The 19,053-nt window shown below is 42.3% G+C and overlaps 1 protein-coding gene across 7 annotated transcripts in view; it reads right to left on the bottom strand.

Annotated features, from left to right (window-relative positions):
* TLR2 (toll like receptor 2) overlaps window positions 1–11,590 on the bottom strand; it is an 81,932-nt gene extending 70,342 nt beyond the window's left edge. Inside the window, exons 1-4 of one of the 7 annotated variants that reach the window (XM_044767075.2) lie at window positions 11,220–11,566; window positions 6,810–7,404; window positions 3,731–3,822; window positions 88–2,974 (exon numbers count right to left, since the gene is read on the bottom strand). In XM_044767075.2, the coding sequence (XP_044623010.1) occupies window positions 604–2,958 (2,355 nt within the window). In that variant the 5' untranslated portion in view covers window positions 2,959–2,974; window positions 3,731–3,822; window positions 6,810–7,404; window positions 11,220–11,566 and the 3' untranslated portion in view covers window positions 88–603. Of the gene's footprint in view, window positions 1–87; window positions 2,975–3,730; window positions 3,823–3,976; window positions 6,790–6,809; window positions 7,405–11,219 lie in introns of those variants that run through there. The other 6 variants (XM_070504937.1, XM_044767074.2, XM_014826670.3 and 3 more) reach the window with 6 other exon arrangements.
* Window positions 11,591–19,053: the final 7,463 nt, after the last annotated feature.

The following is a 19,053-nucleotide window of genomic DNA, read 5'->3' as shown; positions in this document are numbered from 1 at the left end:
TACCCTCTCTCAAGTAACTATGACAAGGGAAACCTATCAAATACCCAGAAAGACAGACCCAGTCCACATGAAAACACACCCTCCAGGTATTTTGTATCCTGTAAAGTTTAATGGGGACACACAACACTTTTTTCTAGGAATAACAAGAAGTTTGGCTGAGTGAGCGAAGCGTTTTGCTTTGATGCTCTAGAGTGCGGTCACACAGGGAGGAGACCGTTGGGTGGGATGGAGAAGGCCCTCGATTGACATGGATGCCTCTCCTTGCAGAAAGCTGACGGACACATCCGGCTGAAATCTATTCATTTGTGCCCTTTCTGAATGAAGTAAGCCAATTGCTACAGCTAATTCAGGTATCAATAATGCACTCAGATCCTGATTATCTCATAGGATAAAGAAAAACCAAAAACGATTTTTTTCAATCTGGTAGCAGTTTTTATAAAACAGCACTCTAGATAAAATCTGAGTTTTAGTCGTTTTAGTAAGCAAGGCCTCAAATGACAGTACATTCATGTGGGTTACATATAAGTGTGTCAAAATGGACCTAGTTACAACTAGTGATATAAAGACCACCAGCAAACCAAGACTGGCCTTTAATGAAGGAACCTAGGACTTTATGGCGGCTCTCAAATTTAACCAAAACCCCTCCTGCTGAGCTTCATCAGTGGGCCACTCCAGGTAGGTCTTGGTGTTCATTATCTTCCGCAGCTTACAGAAACGCTGGGGAATGGCCTTTTTCTCAATGGGCTCCAGAAGAATGAGAATGGCAGCATCATTGTTCTCATCAAAGAGACGAAAATGGGAGAAGTCCAGTTCGTACTTACACCACTCACTCTTCACAAAGTTTTCAGAAAGCACAAAGATGGTTTTGTGGCTCTTTTCAATCGAGTCAATGATATTGTCAATAATCCATTTGCCAGGAATAAAGTCCCGCTTATGAAGACACAACTTAAAGGGAGGGTTGAAGTGCTCCAGCTCCTGGACCATGAGGTTCTCCACCCAGTAGGAGTCCCGTTCACTGTAAGACACGAAGGCGTCATAACAGATGTCCCTTTGGGGAGCTGTCCTGGGCTTCCTTTTGGCCTGGAGCCAGGCCCACATCATTTTCATGTACCACAGTCCATGGAAATGGTGACACAGAACCCCAGTGAGCAGGATCGACAGGAAAAGGGCACAGCACACAGCAGACACCAGAGCTGTCCTGTGGCATTCAGAGACCGAGAGATGAGTGTCCTGAACCCGCTGGCCCCGCACGTGGGAGGGAGAGTCACACAGGTAGTTTTCTGGCCAGTCGATCAGGATCTGGTCCAGTGCCTGCTCCTCCTGAGTGAAAGACAGGAACTCACAGGAGCAAATGAAATTGTTGCCACCAGCTTCCAAAGTCTTCAGTTCTTGAAAAGAATCAAGTTGCTCCTTAGAGAAAGTATTTATTGTGTTTCTGCTGATTCTCATGACTAATAACATGGGTAAGAAGGAGGCATCTGGTAGAGTCTTCAACTTATTTCTGGAAATATAAAGTTCTTTGACTTGTGGCAAAATCAAAGAAAATGAATTGAGATTGTTATTGCTAATATCTAAAACTTCTAGTGTCTGGGGAATGCATTGGGTTAAACGATCTATTCTTATGCTGGATAAATTCAAATATTTCATCTTTTCTGGCCACTGACAAGTTTCAGGCATAGAATGAAAACTGTTCTTGCTGATGTCAAGTTTAGTCAGGTTTTTCAGAGTAAGCAAAGTTTCTCCAGTTTTTCCTAATGACGTCAAATGATTTTGCCTTAAAATTAAGGTTTGGAGGGAGGGCCAGGCACGCTCACAGGCTGAGTTTTTCAAGTATTCCTCAACCATTAAATTGTCACTGAGATCCAAATATTCTAATGATTTTAAATGTTGTGAAAGTGAACAAGGAACCAGAAAAACCTTACTATTTTCTATTGTGATCCTTTTAACTCTTTCTGTAAGTGAATAAATACTACTCAGATCACGAAATAAGTAAAACTGTGGAATACGCAACCTCCGTATCGTTAATGTCTCTAGCTTACCTATAACTTTAATTTTGTCTATATCCGGTGTCCTAAATTCACCAAGCCCATCAAGAGTACACTCATCAAACTCTGCTTCTGACACTCCAGAAATATAATTCAACAGCTTCACAATTTCATCAAAACTTTCATCAGTGATTTTCACATTTCTAAATGTGAACTTTTTAATCAATGTATTGGTTTCAGGGTCAGATACTTCTGCAAAATGGAAAGTGTTTAAATGAGTATCTCTCAGTTCCAAATATTCCAAGGAACTCAAAGTATCTAGAATAATCTCTGGCAGTAAAACAGGCTGCTTCATACGAAGGATCAAATGACTGATGTTCTGAATTGATTTGAAACTCTTGGGCTCATACCGCTGGAGATTTGTAGCATCAATCTCAAGTTCTTCAAGGAAAGTGAGCCCAGCAAAATCCTTTCCCTGAATCTCAGTGAAGTGAATATTTCCCACTTTCAGGATTCGCAAATTGGTGAGATGAGAAAAAAGAGATGTTTCCCCGAGTGTTTTGTAAGTGCTTCCCAGTAAGTTTAAGAATTTTAAAGAAGAAAGGGGCCTGAACCAGGCGGACGATAAATTAGATAAGTGATTATTGGACAAGTCCAAATGTTCAAGACTCCTCAGGGAGGAAAAAGAGTCTTCCTCTATGGTGTTGATGTCATTGGACCCCAGCCTCAGGGCCTTGAGGTTCACACACTTCCACAGGTCACTGTTGCCGACAGAGGCGATCTTGTTGTTGGACAGGTCAAGACTTTTCACAGCTGCCGTGAGGCCTGAGGGGATGGAGTTTAAAGATCTGGAGCGGCCATCGCAGACACCAGTGGGATCACAAGACAGAGAAGAAGGCTGATCAGGGACCCCTTCCTTGGAGAGGCTGATTACGGCCCCTAAGACCCACACCGTCCACAAAGCATGTGGCATTGTCCAGTGATTCAACCTACAAATAAAAGACATTCAAACGAGTGATTGTTTGACAGGGTATCGTAATTCCAGTTCTTGAGAAACGTTCTGTAAGGTGTAACACACACACACAGAGCTACCAGGAAATAAGCGAGAGGCACATGGAATGTATGAATGGGGATAAAAAATGAATTCCCTGACACATCCAGCAACACTAACACAATACACTGCACTGTGCAGTGACTTAAAAGCACAATACCATCTGAGAGTAGAGTGGGACTCGATAAACATGGGTTGAAAGAATGAGTGAATGAATGGAGGAATGACAAGCAAGCAGTTTAAGAAATGGGCTAGGCTTAACCACACAGATTTACAATCACCCAAATCTGCACTTCACCCTGTTTTATATTTTAAGCATGGCTCTTCCCTTCCTCGATGCCTCCTGGGAGTTAGAGATGTCACAGAGCCAGAGCACCGCTCTCACTGGACACTATTCACTGAACGCCGCTCCAGGAGCAGCATGCTCTTTGACCAAAAGTTAAAGGTCCCATGCTCCTCAACCCTGTCTGGCACCTACTACTAGCAGGCAGGCCCAGGCAGAGCAAGGTGGTTTGCTGAGCTGAGGGACAATCAGACCATTAGAACCTTCTCTTCCTGTAGAGAAGCAAGTGCAGAAGACAGTGCTTTAGTCTGGATGGGCTGTTGAGAGAAACGCGGGGGAAATCAAGCTGTCTGCACACTCTCCACAACCGCTAGTTTCCTTTCAACCATGAACCCAGCACTTTCTGCCCACCTTCTGCACCCTTTATCCTTCTCTGGCTCTATTCAGCTCTCTCACTCCTTGCATGTGTCCTCCTTTGTCTGTATTTGCTCACTGCATTAACTCTACAAAAAAAGGAAAAATTTGTTAACCCCAAAAGAATACTTTTGATGAGTAAAGTTAATTTCCCACATTCAGAGAATTTGAGAGATTATAAAGGCCTAGGCTATCTCATTTATAGGCACAGAGAATTAAGACATAAATAATGTTAATACATACTTGGTTTGGGAATTTAATCGCTGTTGCAGCCAGATTTTTTATGGCAACACCAATGCCACAGCTTTGCATCACCTCCTGTCTCCTTTAGATAAATGGGGTCATAGCATGCATATTTATTCTGGATTTTCATTTCTCATCTAAAACTACAGCTTGACGTCTTTCTATGTCAGCATATAGAGACAGTTCTGATTTTCTTCCAATGGATCACAGCATTTCATAGTAGGTATACACCATAATTTGCATTCCCATCAGCACTGTATGAGAGTTCCCATTGCTCTACATCTTGCCACCTCTTTGCACTGTCAGTCTTTTTAATTTCAGCTATTCTGGTAGGTAGGTAGTGGTATCTCACTGTAGTCTGAATTGCATTTCCTAGACTAATAATAGGTCTGAACACCTCTGCGTATGGTCGTTTGGAAATCCTCATTTGTAATGTGCCTGTTTCAGCTTCTGGCCCATTGTTTTCTACTGGGATCCTATAATTATTAAATTATAGGGGCTCTTTATATACTCTGGAAATGGAAGATGTATGTGTCACAAATATCTTCTTCCACTCCTTGGTTTGCCTTTTCACTTTCTCAGTGGAATCTTTTGATGAACAGATGTCATTAAATTTTCTGTTTTGTTTTGTAAAATAGTGATTTTTGTGGCCTGTTTAAAAAATCTTTCCTGCATTATCATGAAGACATTCTGCTTATTATTTTCTAAAATCTTTACTGCTTTGCCTTTCACTTCTAGGCCTATAATCTACCTGGGATTAATATTTGAGGTAGCACACAGGACTCATTTTTTTTTTCCACTATGGGTATTCAATGGACCCAGCACCATTTTTAAAAAGATTGTTTCTGGGAAACAATCAACAATATTACCTTTGCCAATAACCACCTGTCCTCATAGGGGTAGGTCTGTTTCAGTGCTCTCTATTCTGATCCAATGCCTATTTGTTCACCCTTGTATCAATAACACACTATATTAAATATATAACATATCTTAATATCCAGGAGAGCATGTCCTTCCTTCTTGCTCTTCTTCAAGTGACTCTTGGTTAGTCTTGGCCCTTTGCATGTTCTTATAAGTTGCAGAATCGGCTCATCAGTTTCAAAAACAAAACCTGTTTCTTTTAGTCGGCAATGCCGTGAATCTGAAGATCAATTTGGGAATTAGTGACATCATTCCAATATTGAATAATCCGATCCATGAGCGTGATATAACTTTCCACCACTTACTTAGGTCTTCTTTAATTTATCACAATAATATCTTATGTAGTTTGCTGCATGGAGGTCTTGAGCATATTTTGTGAGATTTACTTGTAGGCATCTGATACTTTTGAAGCTTTGAAAATAATATTACATACTTCTATGTGGCATATACATATATATGTAGAAATTAAATTAAATTTTATATATTTAGTGTGCACTGAGCAACCTTGCTAAACTAATTTAGTAATTCTACAGTTTGTAGATTCCTTTTTATTTTCTATGTACACAGTCAGATCACCCAGATCTAATAATGGTTTTATTTCTTTTTTCCAATCCTTATACCTTTATTTCATTTTCTTGATTACTAAATGTTGAATTTTATCAAATTCTTTTTTTCTTCCTTATGTATTGAGATACTAACATGAATTCCCTCCTTTACTTTTTTAAGAAATACTGGTCATTACATTAATCAATTTTAGTGTTAAGACAATCTTGCATTGTTAGAACAAACTCAAAGTTAGTCTGGATGTATTATCCTTTCTATATATTGCTGGATTTTATTTACTAATATTTTGTTTCGAAATTTTGTGTCTATATTCATAAGAAAAATTGCCCTATATATTTCCTTTCCTTTCTTTGGTAGAATTCACCAATTTTATCTTCTGAGCCTGCAGTTTTTGTTGTTATTGTTTGTTCATTTATTTTGTTTTTGTGAAATACATTAAATTTATTTAACAGCTATGGAACTATTCAGATTTTCTTTTTCTTCTTCTGTCAGTTTTGGTAAATTGTGTTTTTAAAAGAATTTATCATTTACTTTTACATTTTCAAATTCATTGACACAGTTACTTAGAATATCCTCTCATTATTTTAATGTCTGCAGGATCTATAGTAAGATCCCTATTTTATTCCTTAGATGAGTTATCTGTGCCTGTTTTTTTCTTGACTGTCTTGCCAGAGGCTTATCATTTTTATTGATATTTTCAAAAAACCAACTTCTCGCTTTATGGAACCTCTATTTTCTTTCTTTTTCTTTTTTTTTTTTTAAGATTTTTTTTATTTTTTCTCCTTTTTCTCCCCAAAGTCCCCCAGTACCTAGTTGTATATTTCGTTGTGGGTCCTTCTAGTTGTGGCATGTGGGACGCTGCCTCAGCATGGTCTGATGAGCAGTGCCATGTCCGTGCCCAGGATTCGAACCAACGAAACACTGGGCCGCCTGCAGCGGAGCACGTGAACTTAACCACCCGGCCACGGGGCCAGCCCTGGAACCTTTATTTTCTATTTCATTAATTGCTATTCTTATATTACTATTTCCTTCCTTCTGCTTCCTCTAGATTTTATTTACTGTTCTTCTAATTTCTTGAAGTAGATGTTTGCTCATTAATTTTCTGGAATTCTTCGTTTCTTTCTTTCTTTTTTTTTTTTTTTGAGGAAGATTAGCCCTGAGCTAACATCTGCTGCCAATCTTCCTCTTTTTTTGCTGAGGAATACTGGCCCTGAGCTAACATCTGTGCCCATCTTCCTCTACTTTATACACGGGACGCCCACCCCAGCATAGCTTGCCAAGCAGTGCTATGTCCGCGCCCAGGATCCAAACCAGCAAACCCCAGGCCGCTGAAGCAGAACTTGCATACTTAACCACTGTGCAACCGGGCTGGCCCTGGAATTCTTCATTTTGAATATATCCATTTAAGGTCATCAGTTTTCATCTAAGTACTGGTTTAGCTGTATCTATCTTCCATGTTTCTTTCTCTTCTGTTCTTTCCATACTTTTGTCTCTTCAAGTTTCAGTCTAGCTGTTTTCTTCTGCTTTATTTTCCAGTTTATTATTCTTTCTTCAGCTGGGTTAAATCCATCCACTGCTTTTACATTTTTTGGTTACTGTACTTTTCATCTGTATAATTTCTATTTGGTTCTTTTTCACATCTGCTGTGTCATTTTTTCATAGTTTCCAATTCTCTGCCAAAATTTTCAGTTTTGTCTTTTATCACCTTGAACACAGTAAGCACAGTCTGCTAGGCTGCATGGCACTTTCGATGGCCTTGAAGGACAGGGGTGTAAAGGTTAAGGTGTGAGGCAGTCATGGATGGAACAGATAAGGCTGAAATCGAGGAAAACAAGTCTTCACATAGACCTCGGCACAGCTTTCATTTATCTGGATGGCTCAGACAGTCTCAATCTCTGAAAATGGATTAAGGTGATTTCTGGAATGCTAGTGCTCATGGGTACCTGCAGAAGGAAAGAAAAATTTTCTCTAAAAGAAGATAGCATCGTCCTAGGCCTTGAATTTCCTTCTACAAACAAGTTTTCAAATACAATGTCCAGTACAAAATAAAAAACAACCAGGTACTAAAGGAAGCAAGATAATGAGTATGAGGAGCAGAAACAGCTGACAATAGAAACTAACCCAGAGAGGCTATAGATCTAGTACTGTACCCACCTGTAGAATGGACAGGGTTAGGATGAGACGGTTATTACTGTCCAGTACTATACCTATTCCATTGTCTTTCTGCTTAGTCAGTTACTAAAAAAATCCTCTGAGTATAATTGTACTAGGCAACCAACATTTATTTGATTTTTTCCATTTTGTAATAAATAGCACAAATCTTAAGAAATCTATACCAGTGTTCAGCTAAGATTTAAGATCAAGTACATCTATTTTATTTTATTTTTCCTAGTCTTTTCTCTTTAAAATGTAAAATTTATAAGAGCAGAGATCTTGAGCTATTTCATACAAATATTATATGGTATCTATTGCATGGTGAGTTTTCAACAAATTATAATTGTTGATGATGCTAAAACTACGGTTAACAATTTGACCCTTAAGATCAGAACTCCTTCTCTCCCCTCTCATTTCCCCACTACATTACAGCATAGGGCAGGGAACCCCTCAACGTAAGACACTGAGAAATGGAAGGGCAATGGCCAGAGTTAGACTAAATGAAGTCACATCTAATGAGGGTTGTGGGTCTGGACAAACTATAAAAATCATCTGCTTAAAGAATTCAGAAAGTTGACAGACTGGTAAGGAATTATTGGTCCAAGACTCAAGAAAGGATGGAAATCTGAGAAATAAGCCTGGTATTAGAGGCAACTTACTCTGTGGACATCTGCTGATTTGGGTAGAGAGGAAGTTGAAGCCCACAGTGAAACCATGACCCGATACCGGCTTTAGGGCTAGGCCTAAATGATAATGCCTGGTGAAGCACAAAAAGAGAAAGGACTCATGGCCCAGTGCGTGGTAGAGAACCAAAAGTGAGCTCTCTCCATAAAACCATGTTCAGGGAAGAGGTTACACTTATGTGACGAGGAACCTAAAAAACCTCTGCCATCTGGCCCAGGGTCTCGACCTGGCTGGAAACCAGCCTACCAGAAACCTTCTATAAGAAATCAGAACCCCAGGTCTGCCGCACACACTGGTGTGGATCCAAATATTCAAAGATATAGTAACAGATTTTTTTTTCAGAATTGAAGAAAAACCTAAGTTCCCAAATTATAAATGCACATTGAATCCCAAACAAAAAAGAATAAAAATTCCTGCCCTAGCCTGAAAATAATGAAATAATATCCTCAAAGGGCTGAGAAAACATATCTGTCAATCTAAATGTCTACACCCATTTAAATTATCATTCAAGAGTAAAGATACGACAGGCATTTTCAGGCATTTAAAAACTAAAAAAGAATTGTTATCCATAGACCCTCATTGAGAGAAGTACCCAAAAACTTACGTTCTTCAGCAATACGGAAAATGAACCCGGTAAGAGTAGGCAGCATACGGAGCAACAATTGAATTTTTTTAAATATAATAATATTTAATAGATAAGAAGGAAGACAGCACTCACTCAGACGTGACTTTTCAATAAGAGGGAAAAGTAATGTAAATTTTAAATGATATTGTGGGAGAAAAAACCCGTAATTTTGACAAGCAAGCCTACTATTTTGAAGGAGTAAATATGACTTATATGGATCAAAAGAGCTTTCTGAGGAGGTCACATCCAGGATGTCATATCCAGTAAATCATACCCAATCACTAAAACCAAGACAAGATATTTAACCAACAAGCCAAATTCTTTTTTTTTTTTTTTTTGCCTTGGGCAGATCACTGCACATGTCTGAGTCTCACTTCCCCCGGTTGCAAAACGATTTCCTCATTTCTGAGGCCCTTCCTCATTTGAGCAGTCTACGTCAAAAGGCTCTAACTTTGGAGATAGTTCTAGCCACTGACCCATAATTCTGACCCATTATTACTCTTTGTGTTGCTTTTAACTTTCATCCTTCCTAAAAACAAATTAAATTACCTGCTGCAGAGTATTAAAAGCACTCAGGTATTAAATGACTAACCCCCCAAAAATCTATCCTGTCTCGTCCTGCAGAAAGCAAAGCTAGTGGATTCTTGTATATGCCTTCCCACAGGGGTATGTTTCCTGGGTGTTCATTGCTGAAGGGATATTTCTCTGGAGGACCATGTAGGGTTCCAAAAGAAAGACAGAAGGTGGCAGAGGGAAACTGGTGGGAGAAATCAGTATTGCCTTAAATGGAGAGCTCTTGCCATACCTGGGACCACTTCCTGATCATATGCAGTTCTGAGCTCCCTTATTTTATTTTTAAATTTTTATTAAATTTATTTAAACTAAAAAAAAAGAGTTCACCCATTCCTCCCACCCTTTAGCCGCCACCCCTTGCAACCTCCTGCAAGATATTTAACCAACCAAGCCAAATTCTTAAATAAAATAATGCAAAAAATTAACTCATAAGCTTAGAAACGTCCAAAACAACGCTGTCAACTTCTGGCAATTTTGATAAACTGGGTTCATTATAAAAAGTTTAAAGATGCAAATGTCCTCTGCTTAGAACAGGAAGAAACTTAAAACATTGGTGAATAAGTCATTTTCAAATAGGCTGTTTGCCATTTCCTCTTTTTTTTTTTTTTGGTCTCTACTTTCAAGTCAGGCCACCCTACCTACCAGCTGCTTTTTGGTGAAGATCTGAGTTAGTAAAAGTGCAGACAAGACCTTCTGCAAGATTAGAATCAGCTCACCCGCCTGAGTTGTTTACAATTAGAACTTGTCCCCACCACCTCTTTTTAAACAGGTAAAACGCCACCCTGTCTTGCATTTAAGTTCTAAACGCAAGTTCTCATTTTGAAGAAGTTATAAGGTGAACTTTAAAGCATTCTTATTTTAAAGAACTCGTCTCTGCTTAAACGCTCGAAGGTATTTTCTAACCAGAGACGTCACTCAGAGATTCTAAGGATGAAGGAACGAGGAGCCCGCCGCGGCGCAAAGGCCAGCTCTGGGGGAGGGAGCTCGAGTCCCGGGGCAGCTCCCAGTCCTGAACGTTCGCCGCTTCTGAGCCAGGGGCAGCGAAACCCCACGTTTCGCAGTTGGGTCCCGGGGGTGGCGGGCGAGCGCGGACCCGCCCCCAGCAGGACGCACGCGGTCAAGCTCGAGAGCCTGCGCCTGATCCCCGTCTCCCGAGGGCGGAGTCGAGGGGGCCGAGGGGACCGAGGCAGCGGGAAGGGCGGGCCTGCGGGAACCCGGGAGGCCGGAGGACAGGGCCGGGGTCACCGCCCACCTCGGGCTCCCGGGGACCGCGGCCGTCCGCAGCTTGGAGCCAGCGGAAACTCCGCGCAGCGACCCCCAGGGACCTCCGAGGCTGGAAGGGTGCTCGGCCCCGCCACGGACCGTGGGCACCGAGGCGCTCAGAGGTGGGCGTCTCTCTGCCGTGCCCGGTCCCTTTCCAGGTGGCCCTTCCTCCTCCCGAGGGTGACCTCAGCCGGACCTCCGCGTGTCCGCCTCCCCGCGCAGATTGGGCGGCAGGAGCGTGGACGTCCCCGAGGGCCGGAGGCTCTCCGAGCGCGCGCCGGGTCCCGAGCCGCGCGGCTGGGCTCCTGGGTGCAGCCGCGGGGCCCCGGGAACCCCAGCGCCCGCGCCCCGGCCGCCGCTCCCCTGCGCCCCTGCCCGCCCGAGCCGGGGCAGGACTGGGCGCGAGGACGCCCGCCGAGCGCGCTCCCGGCCCGACGCCGGCGGGAAGAGCCGACGTACCTGGGGAGTCCGCGAGCCGCCGCCAGGCCGCGCCTTCTTGCCGCCTGCGGTGGGGCCGCGAGGCACCGAGGAAGAGAGTCCCGGCGAGTGCGCCGCGGGACGCCCCTGCCCCGGCCCAGGAGCCGCCCCTCACCCCGGAGAGGCGATGCCCGGCTCGGTCCGCGCGCCCGGCGGCTGTGGCCCGGGGCCGCCCGAGCCGCCCTTCCCCGCAGGCTCCCTCGGGTGACTGTGACTGAGGTGTGGCCCTGACGGCTGCCGGGTGCCGGCCGGGTTGGAGGAGGGCGCTGGGGGCTGGGGAGGAGTCGCGGTAAAGGAAAAAGAGAACCGAGATGCTAGCGGCCTCCGCGTGGGATTCCCGAAGCACAGAAGAAGGTTTCGTAACCAGACAGAAGGCTAATTACCCAACCAGGATTTCCTTGAAGCTTCGGTCATCGAAAGCCTCACATGACTGTGAAACACACTGTCGTTAAACGCCACTCCGTCTCCATCCTTGGGAACCTGAATTCAGTATCGTGAACCATGCTTCTCATTTTTCCCCCCTTTTCAACACTTACTCACTGGCCAATATATCTCCAAGGTCCACTTGCACCCGCAAGTCTGTGCTCTCCTGCCTTAAAATAGCCCACCAGTCACTATCCAGACCAACACAGCAAGATTTTGCCTGGGATAAGGACAGGCCCAGGGGGCCGGCCTCGGCCGAGCGGTTCAGTTTCGCGCGCTCCGCTTTGGCAGCCCAGGGTTTCGCCCGTTGGGATGCTGGGTGCCGGCCTAGCACCGCTTATCAAGTCATGCTGAGGCGGCGTCCCACAACTAAAATATACGACAATGTACTGGGGGGCTTTGGGGAGAAGAAGAAAAAAAAAGATTGGCAACAGATGTTAGCTCAGGTGCCAATCTTAAAAAAAAAAAAAAAAAGGACAGCCCCAGGTTGTTTTCCCCCCCAATCCTGGGCAGTTCCTGGCCGTGCGCTGACTATCTCTAGTACCTACGTCCCATTCCTAGTCTGACTGGGAAATGATGTGGGACATCCACTTATATCCAAGATTTTGGACCTAAGTCCTTCCTTTGCTCCGTTCCATTCCTGCTTCTCAAAGTAAGTAATTCCAAAAACAGTCTTCGATTGGCTTTCTTCATTTCCACTGACACTAGCAAGGAATGTTTATAAGGGAAACAAGCTACCTTTTAAAAATTAAACTGTCTTAATATTCATAAACTACATTTTACGTTTATAATTACATTTGATCTTCACAAATTGCGATCAGAGGCCGAGGAAGCGTTCTTGCAACTCTGCTATCCACAAGGAAATATCATGCAAATTATGTCCAAACTGAGATTTGAAAGAAGAATTTTGCCCTAAATCCAGGGTCCTTTTTCTTACCCTATTTCAGATCCCTAAACCTCATGAAACATTCCAGCGTCAGGCAAGCGTAATCAATAAGCATGAACGTGAACTTGAGAAGGTGGAGTCTGATTTTCTGTACAGTTGACTATATAGATATTTCTTTCTGTCTCTGAGGAGCCAGGCTCTCCAGCTGCCTGAAAAGATTCCCTTCTTGTTACTTTAAAATCTCCACCTCTCTTCCTCATGATTTCTCAAGTGTGTACCTGAGAAAACTTTCCAATTTCTTTCCCCTGAAACTAAAAACCTCTGTCCTTTCTCTAGATATCTTCTCTAGTTGAAATGCCTAGATTCACTGATGTTGTTGCTTTGTAATCCCAATGCCAATTAGAATATTCTGGCAAAGTCAGGTAAAAGTCATTTTTCTACCCATGAGTCATTCTCATGGTCATCTGTATAAATGCAGATTGTTCTGCACTCAGCGAAGCTGTTTAGCATGTTCCACTCACGCACAGTCCTTATACGAGCTCAGTTCTTAATGTTTTCAAAGCACTTTCATATATATCTTTTTATCTGAATTTCACAATGATACATGAAATAGTTCTGATATTATTATAGTTCAAGTGATTAGAGATCTTGCCTCGAATTACATGGCTCACAGCTGAGTGGCAACCCCAGGCCAGACTCCAAGCCTCCTTAGTCCATCATCTTTTCAGTTTGCTGTAAGACCTCCTGCAACTCCCTACAAAACTTTTCTTTTTCTAGAAAAAAAAAAAAAAAGATTAGAAAATGAAACAATTTGAAAAGATGTTTGGAAAAGGGTAAATCTTATGGTATATACTTATATTTTTGAACATCTGACAAATTCTAAAATGAAGTTATCAAAAAACACAGGCTGTGTCTTTTTCACATAAAGTAGTTTGTAATAGTTAAATAAAATAAGAAGAAATACATCTATCAAAAATCCCTTAATGAAAATCTGCTGTAACCCTTGCACTATTTTACAAATCTTTGTACACACTCATTCTTCAATATTTTTCTCCTCTGTACAGATTTCAATAACATCTGTAATTTTTGGAGAATAGTACTTAATACTGCCCATCAAAAATAATTAATTGTAAAATTCTAAAGTAACATAGAACTATTTTGAAAACTGAGAATATTTCATTTAATAGGTATTTTCCTTTTAAAAGCTACAATTATTTTTCAATTCAAACCCTTCCTGCTGGGGAATGGCCTTTTTGTCAATGGGCAGAAGAATGAGAATGGCAGCATTGTTGTTCTCATCAAAGAGACGAAAATGGGAGAAGTCCAGTTCGTACTTACACCACTCACTCTTCACAAAGTTTTCAGAAAGCACAAAGATGGTTTTGTGGCTCTTTTCAATCGAGTCAATGATATTGTCAATAATCCATTTGCCAGGAATAAAGTTCCGCTTATGAAGACACAACTTAAAGGGAGGGTTGAAGTGCTCCAGCTCCTGGACCATGAGGTTCTCCACCCAGTAGGAGTCCCGTTCACTGTAAGACACGAAGGCGTCATAACAGATGTCCCTTTGGGGAGCTGTCCTGGGCTTCCTGTTGGCCTGGAGCCAGGCCCACATCATTTTCATGTACCACAGTCCATGGAAGTGGTGACACAGAACCCCAGTGAGCAGGATCGACAGGAAAAGGGCACAGCACACAGCAGACACCAGAGCTGTCCTGTGGCATTCAGAGACCGAGAGATGAGTGTCCTGAACCCGCTGGCCCCGCACGTGGGAGGGAGAGTCACACAGGCAGTTTTCTGGCCAGTCGATCAGGATCTGGTCCAGTGCCTGCTCCTCCTGAGTGAAAGACAGGAACTCACAGGAGCAAATGAAATTGTTGCCACCGGCTTCCAAAGTCTTCAGTTCTTGAAAAGAATCAAGTTGCTCCTTAGAGAAAATTTTATTCTCCTGCTTACTCTCAAAGAAGAAGGAGGTATCTGGTAGGATCTTCAACACATACCTGAGAATGCAAAATAATTATATTGCTAACATCTAATATGCCCAGTGTCTGGGAACCACTGTGGGTTAAATTGTTTATTTTTCTGTTGGATAAATTTAAGTATGCTATCTTTTCTGGCCACTGGTAAGTGTTAGGTAAAGAAACAAGTGTACACTGACCAAGATTAAAGTTACTCAGGGTTTTCTAGAGTAAGTCACATTTTCCAGAGTCTATAGATCATGTTGTCTTAAATTCACAGTATGTAAGGGACACCAGGTATCATTATGAGCTTAGTGTTTCAATTCTTCTTCAACCATCAAATTTTCACTGAGATCCATGTATCCTGGGGATTTTAAGTGTTGTAACAGAAGATATGGTATTAATCAGACTTTGCACTTACAACTGTGAGTATCTTTAGTTAATATAAAAGCACGTCTTTAACATTCTGTCATCGTGGAAAATTCTGCTAGCGAAGCTCTGTTGTTATTATAGTTTATGATGGGCCTGGTCTGATTATGGAATCTCAGCCATCCCATTTTCCTGAGGTACAAAGTCTTCCAGCTCTACCTCCAATAACTGACTTTCAGATCTCATCGTTTTATTACTTCAACTGGTTTTAACATTAGTTTTTTTGCTATGAGCCTGACTGTAAGGTTCTCTTCTGTTACCTGTCATCTCATATGAAGAGCAGTATTTCTCACTTCTAAACATTCTGGAAACTTGAAAGATCGACCAAAACTTCTCAGAATAAAATTGACTGTTTATATGTAGTCAAAAGTTACAAACTAACATTTATAAGATAAATAAGTTCTGAGGATGTAATGTACAGCATGGTGACTATAATTAACAATAGTGCATTGAGTCTTTGAAAGTTGCTAAGAGAGTAGATCTTAAAAGTTCTCATCACAAGAAAAAAAAATTGTAACTATGTGAGATGATGGATGTTACCTAAACTTATTGTGGTAATCATCCCACAATATTTACATATATCAAATCATTATATTGTACACCTTAAACTAATACAATGTTATATGTCACTTATATCTCAATAAAAATGGGGGGACCACATAGATATACACCTACATGCTCATTAGAATGGCTAAAACTAAAGACTGACAATACCAAGTGTTGGTAAGGATGTAGAAGAACTGAAACTCTCATACATTGCTGGTGGGAATGCAAAATGATACGCCCACTTTGGGAAAGTTTGACAGTTTCTTATAAAATTAAACATGTTCACTTACTCTATGACCCAGCAATCCCACTCTTAGGTATTTACCCACAAGATATGAAAAAATAAGTCCACACAAAGGCATGTACTTTATCCAGAGCTGGAAACAACACAAGTATCTATCAACTGGTGAATACATGAATAAATTCATGTATATTTATACAATAGAATACTATTCAGCAATGAAAAGGAGGAACTGGAGTTGGTGTCAAGATGGCAGACTCTGAACTCACCTCCTCCCATGGACACAACAAATTTACAACTATTCTTGGAACAATTACCCCTGAGAGAGAACTGAAAACTGGATAAAAAGAATCCCTGCAACGAGGGACAGTGCTGACCAATGTGGAAAAGGCAGAAATTCGTCTCTGGGGAGAAAAAAAAGCCTCCTTCAGGAGCCACAGAGCTTCACAGCCAGCGGAGAGCAGTCCTAAGGTACTTAGCCTTCCTTGGAGGAGCAGGGGACCTGAGCAGGGAAGAGTTACCACTAAAAGCATCCTTCAAACTCAGCACAACTGAGACAAGTCTCATAAATCTGGCTTTGCTGGCCATTAACTACAACAGGGAGAACCCCTAGAAAAGCTGTTTGACACAAGCAGAAGAAAAGCCGGCTCTTGAAGGGCCCAAGCACAAATTCGCTCATTTTGGAAAGAACCTAAAATCACCAGAAAGAAAGGTGCACAGTCATTTCTTGAAAAGAGACTCACTTGCTAGGCTCTGGGTGCATCTCAGTGAGAGGTGAGACCTCTCCAGGAGCTGAGACATTGGGGGCAGCCATTATTGTGACCTAGTACAGGTGTGCTGACACAGACGCTGGCAGATGCCATTGGAGTTCTTCCCCTGGGCTGCTAGCCCAGGGTCTGCCCCACCCATGAGAGCACTGATTTAATCCAGCTCAGCCAGGCCAGGCAGCCAGCCCTAGGGATTGGCCCTGCCCAACAGCGAGCGCTCCGGCAACTTGTGGGTCTGGATAGACTGGGTGCCTGAATCCTCTGCAAGCAGGTGAGTGGTTCCACCTCTGTGGGGCAGGGAGTGCATGAGGAGCAGGTGGAGTGTGTGGCACGTTAGTAGAGTGTGTGGGGGGCCTCTGCAGTGGGGAAACTGGGTCCTTTCAGGGAGTCAGGATGTGCACATGAGACAGGACTGCATTGACAGTGTGTGTGGACCTGAAGGCCATGGGGCTTATCAGCTGCAAAAGACTTGTTCTTCTCAAACAGCCACATAGGAGATCAGCCCCACCTTCCAAAACCTGAAATAATTGGGTGCTCCTGTGGCCAGCCTGGTGGTGCAGCAGCTAAGTTCGCACGTTCTGCTTCTTGGCAGCCTGGGGTTTGCCGGTTTGGATCCCAGATACAGACATGGCACCGCTTGGCAAAAGCCATGCTGTGGTAGGCATCCCACATATAAAGTAGAGGAAGATGGGCATGGGTGTTAGCTCAGGGTCAGTCTTCCTCTGCAAAAAGAGGAGGATTGGCAGTAGTTAGCTCAGGGCTAATCTTCCTCAAAAAAAATAAATAAATAATTGGGTGCTCCTGTGCCTGGGGCCAGCCCCACTCAGCTGCAACCCTGATAGACCTGACAACAGCCTTGCAGGCCAGAAACCTACAGCAACTGTAAGTCCCTGAGCCTAGCAACCAGCCATGCTGGGGGCCTACTCACTTGACAGAAAAATTGCAATAGAAATGTACTATTATACCTTGCAGCCAACTGTGCTGGGACTCCCCAAATGTGATCAAGTGACTGAAGGGTCCAGACTGAAGGATTTCAGCCACATGCAGCTGAGAATTACAACCAAACAGCCAGGGGGACAGCCCATCCTCCCTGGGAACCTGCAGCAAGAGCAGCCCTGCCACAACAGAAGGATACATGTAGCCCACAGAGGGGTAACCCTGGAACATTTGGAACTAGTGATGGGAGGGAAGCACACCGCGAGGCCTCAGAAAGCATCTCTTACATAAGGCCACCTCTCCAAGATCAGGAGATGTAGCTGACCCACCTAATACATAGATACAAGCACAGAGAAAGAGGGAAAATGAGGAGGCAAAAGAATATGTTCAAAGCAAGGGGACAGGACAAAACCCCAGAAAAAGAACTAAATGAAACAGAAATAAACAATCTACCTGACAAAGAGTTCAAACAAAAATTCATAAAGATGCTCACTGATCTGGGAGAAGAATGGGTGAACTCAGTAAGAATATCAACAAAGAATTGGAAAATATAAAAAAGAACCAGTCAATAATGAAGAATGCAATACTGAAAATGAAAAATTCACTAGAGGAAAGTGACAGCAGAGTAGACGATACAGAAGAATGGATCAATGAGCTGGATGAAAGACTAGAAGAAAACAACCAAGCAGAACAGATAAAAGAAAAAAGAATTAAAAAGAATGAGAACACTCTAAGGGAACTCTGGGACAACATCAAGTACACTAACATTCATATTATAGGTGAATATATAGAGATAAAGAAGAGAAGGAGAGAGAAGGAGAAGAGAGAGATAAAGGGGCAGAGAATCTATTTGAAGAAATAATAGCTGAAAAATTTCCTAACATAAGGAAGGAAACAGACATCCATGTACAGGAAGCAGAGAGAGCACCAAACAAGATAAACCCAAAGAGGCCCACACCAAGACATGTTATAGTTAAAATGTCCAAAATTAAACATAAAGAGAGAATCCCAAAAGCCACAAGAGAAAGGCAACAAAGTAACATACAAAGGAAACCCCACAAGGCTATCAGCTGACTTCTCAGCAGAAACCTTACAGGCTAGAAGGGCGTGGCACAATATATGTAAAGCACTGAAAGGAAAAAACCCACAGCCAAGAGTACTCTACCCAGCAAGGTTGTCATTCAGAATGGAAGGAGACATAAACTGTTTCCCAGACAAGCAAAAATTAAAGAAGTTTATCAGCAAGAAACCAGTTTTACAAGAAATTCTAAAGAGACTTATTTAAGTGGGAAAGAGAAGACCACAAATAGGAATATGAAAATTATTTTTTTTTAAAAAGGCAATAAAATCACTGGTAAAGGCAAAAATACAGTAAAGGTAACAGATCAACCACCTAGGAAGATAATATGAAGATCAAAAGACAAAAGTACTAAAATTACCTATTTCAATGATAATAGGGTAGTGGATACACACACACCAAAAAAGAGGTTAGATAGGATACCAAAAACATAAAATGTGGGAGCAGGGTGGTAAAAGAGTAGAGCTTTTAGAAAGAGGTCAAACTAAAGAGGCACTCGACTCAATATAGATGGCTATATACATAGTTATTATATATAAACCTCATAGTAAT

Source organism: Equus asinus, chromosome 3 (assembly GCF_041296235.1).
Source record: "Equus asinus isolate D_3611 breed Donkey chromosome 3, EquAss-T2T_v2, whole genome shotgun sequence".
NCBI classification, from domain to species: domain Eukaryota; kingdom Metazoa; phylum Chordata; class Mammalia; order Perissodactyla; family Equidae; genus Equus; species Equus asinus.
This window is presented reverse-complemented; position numbering and strand designations above follow the sequence as displayed.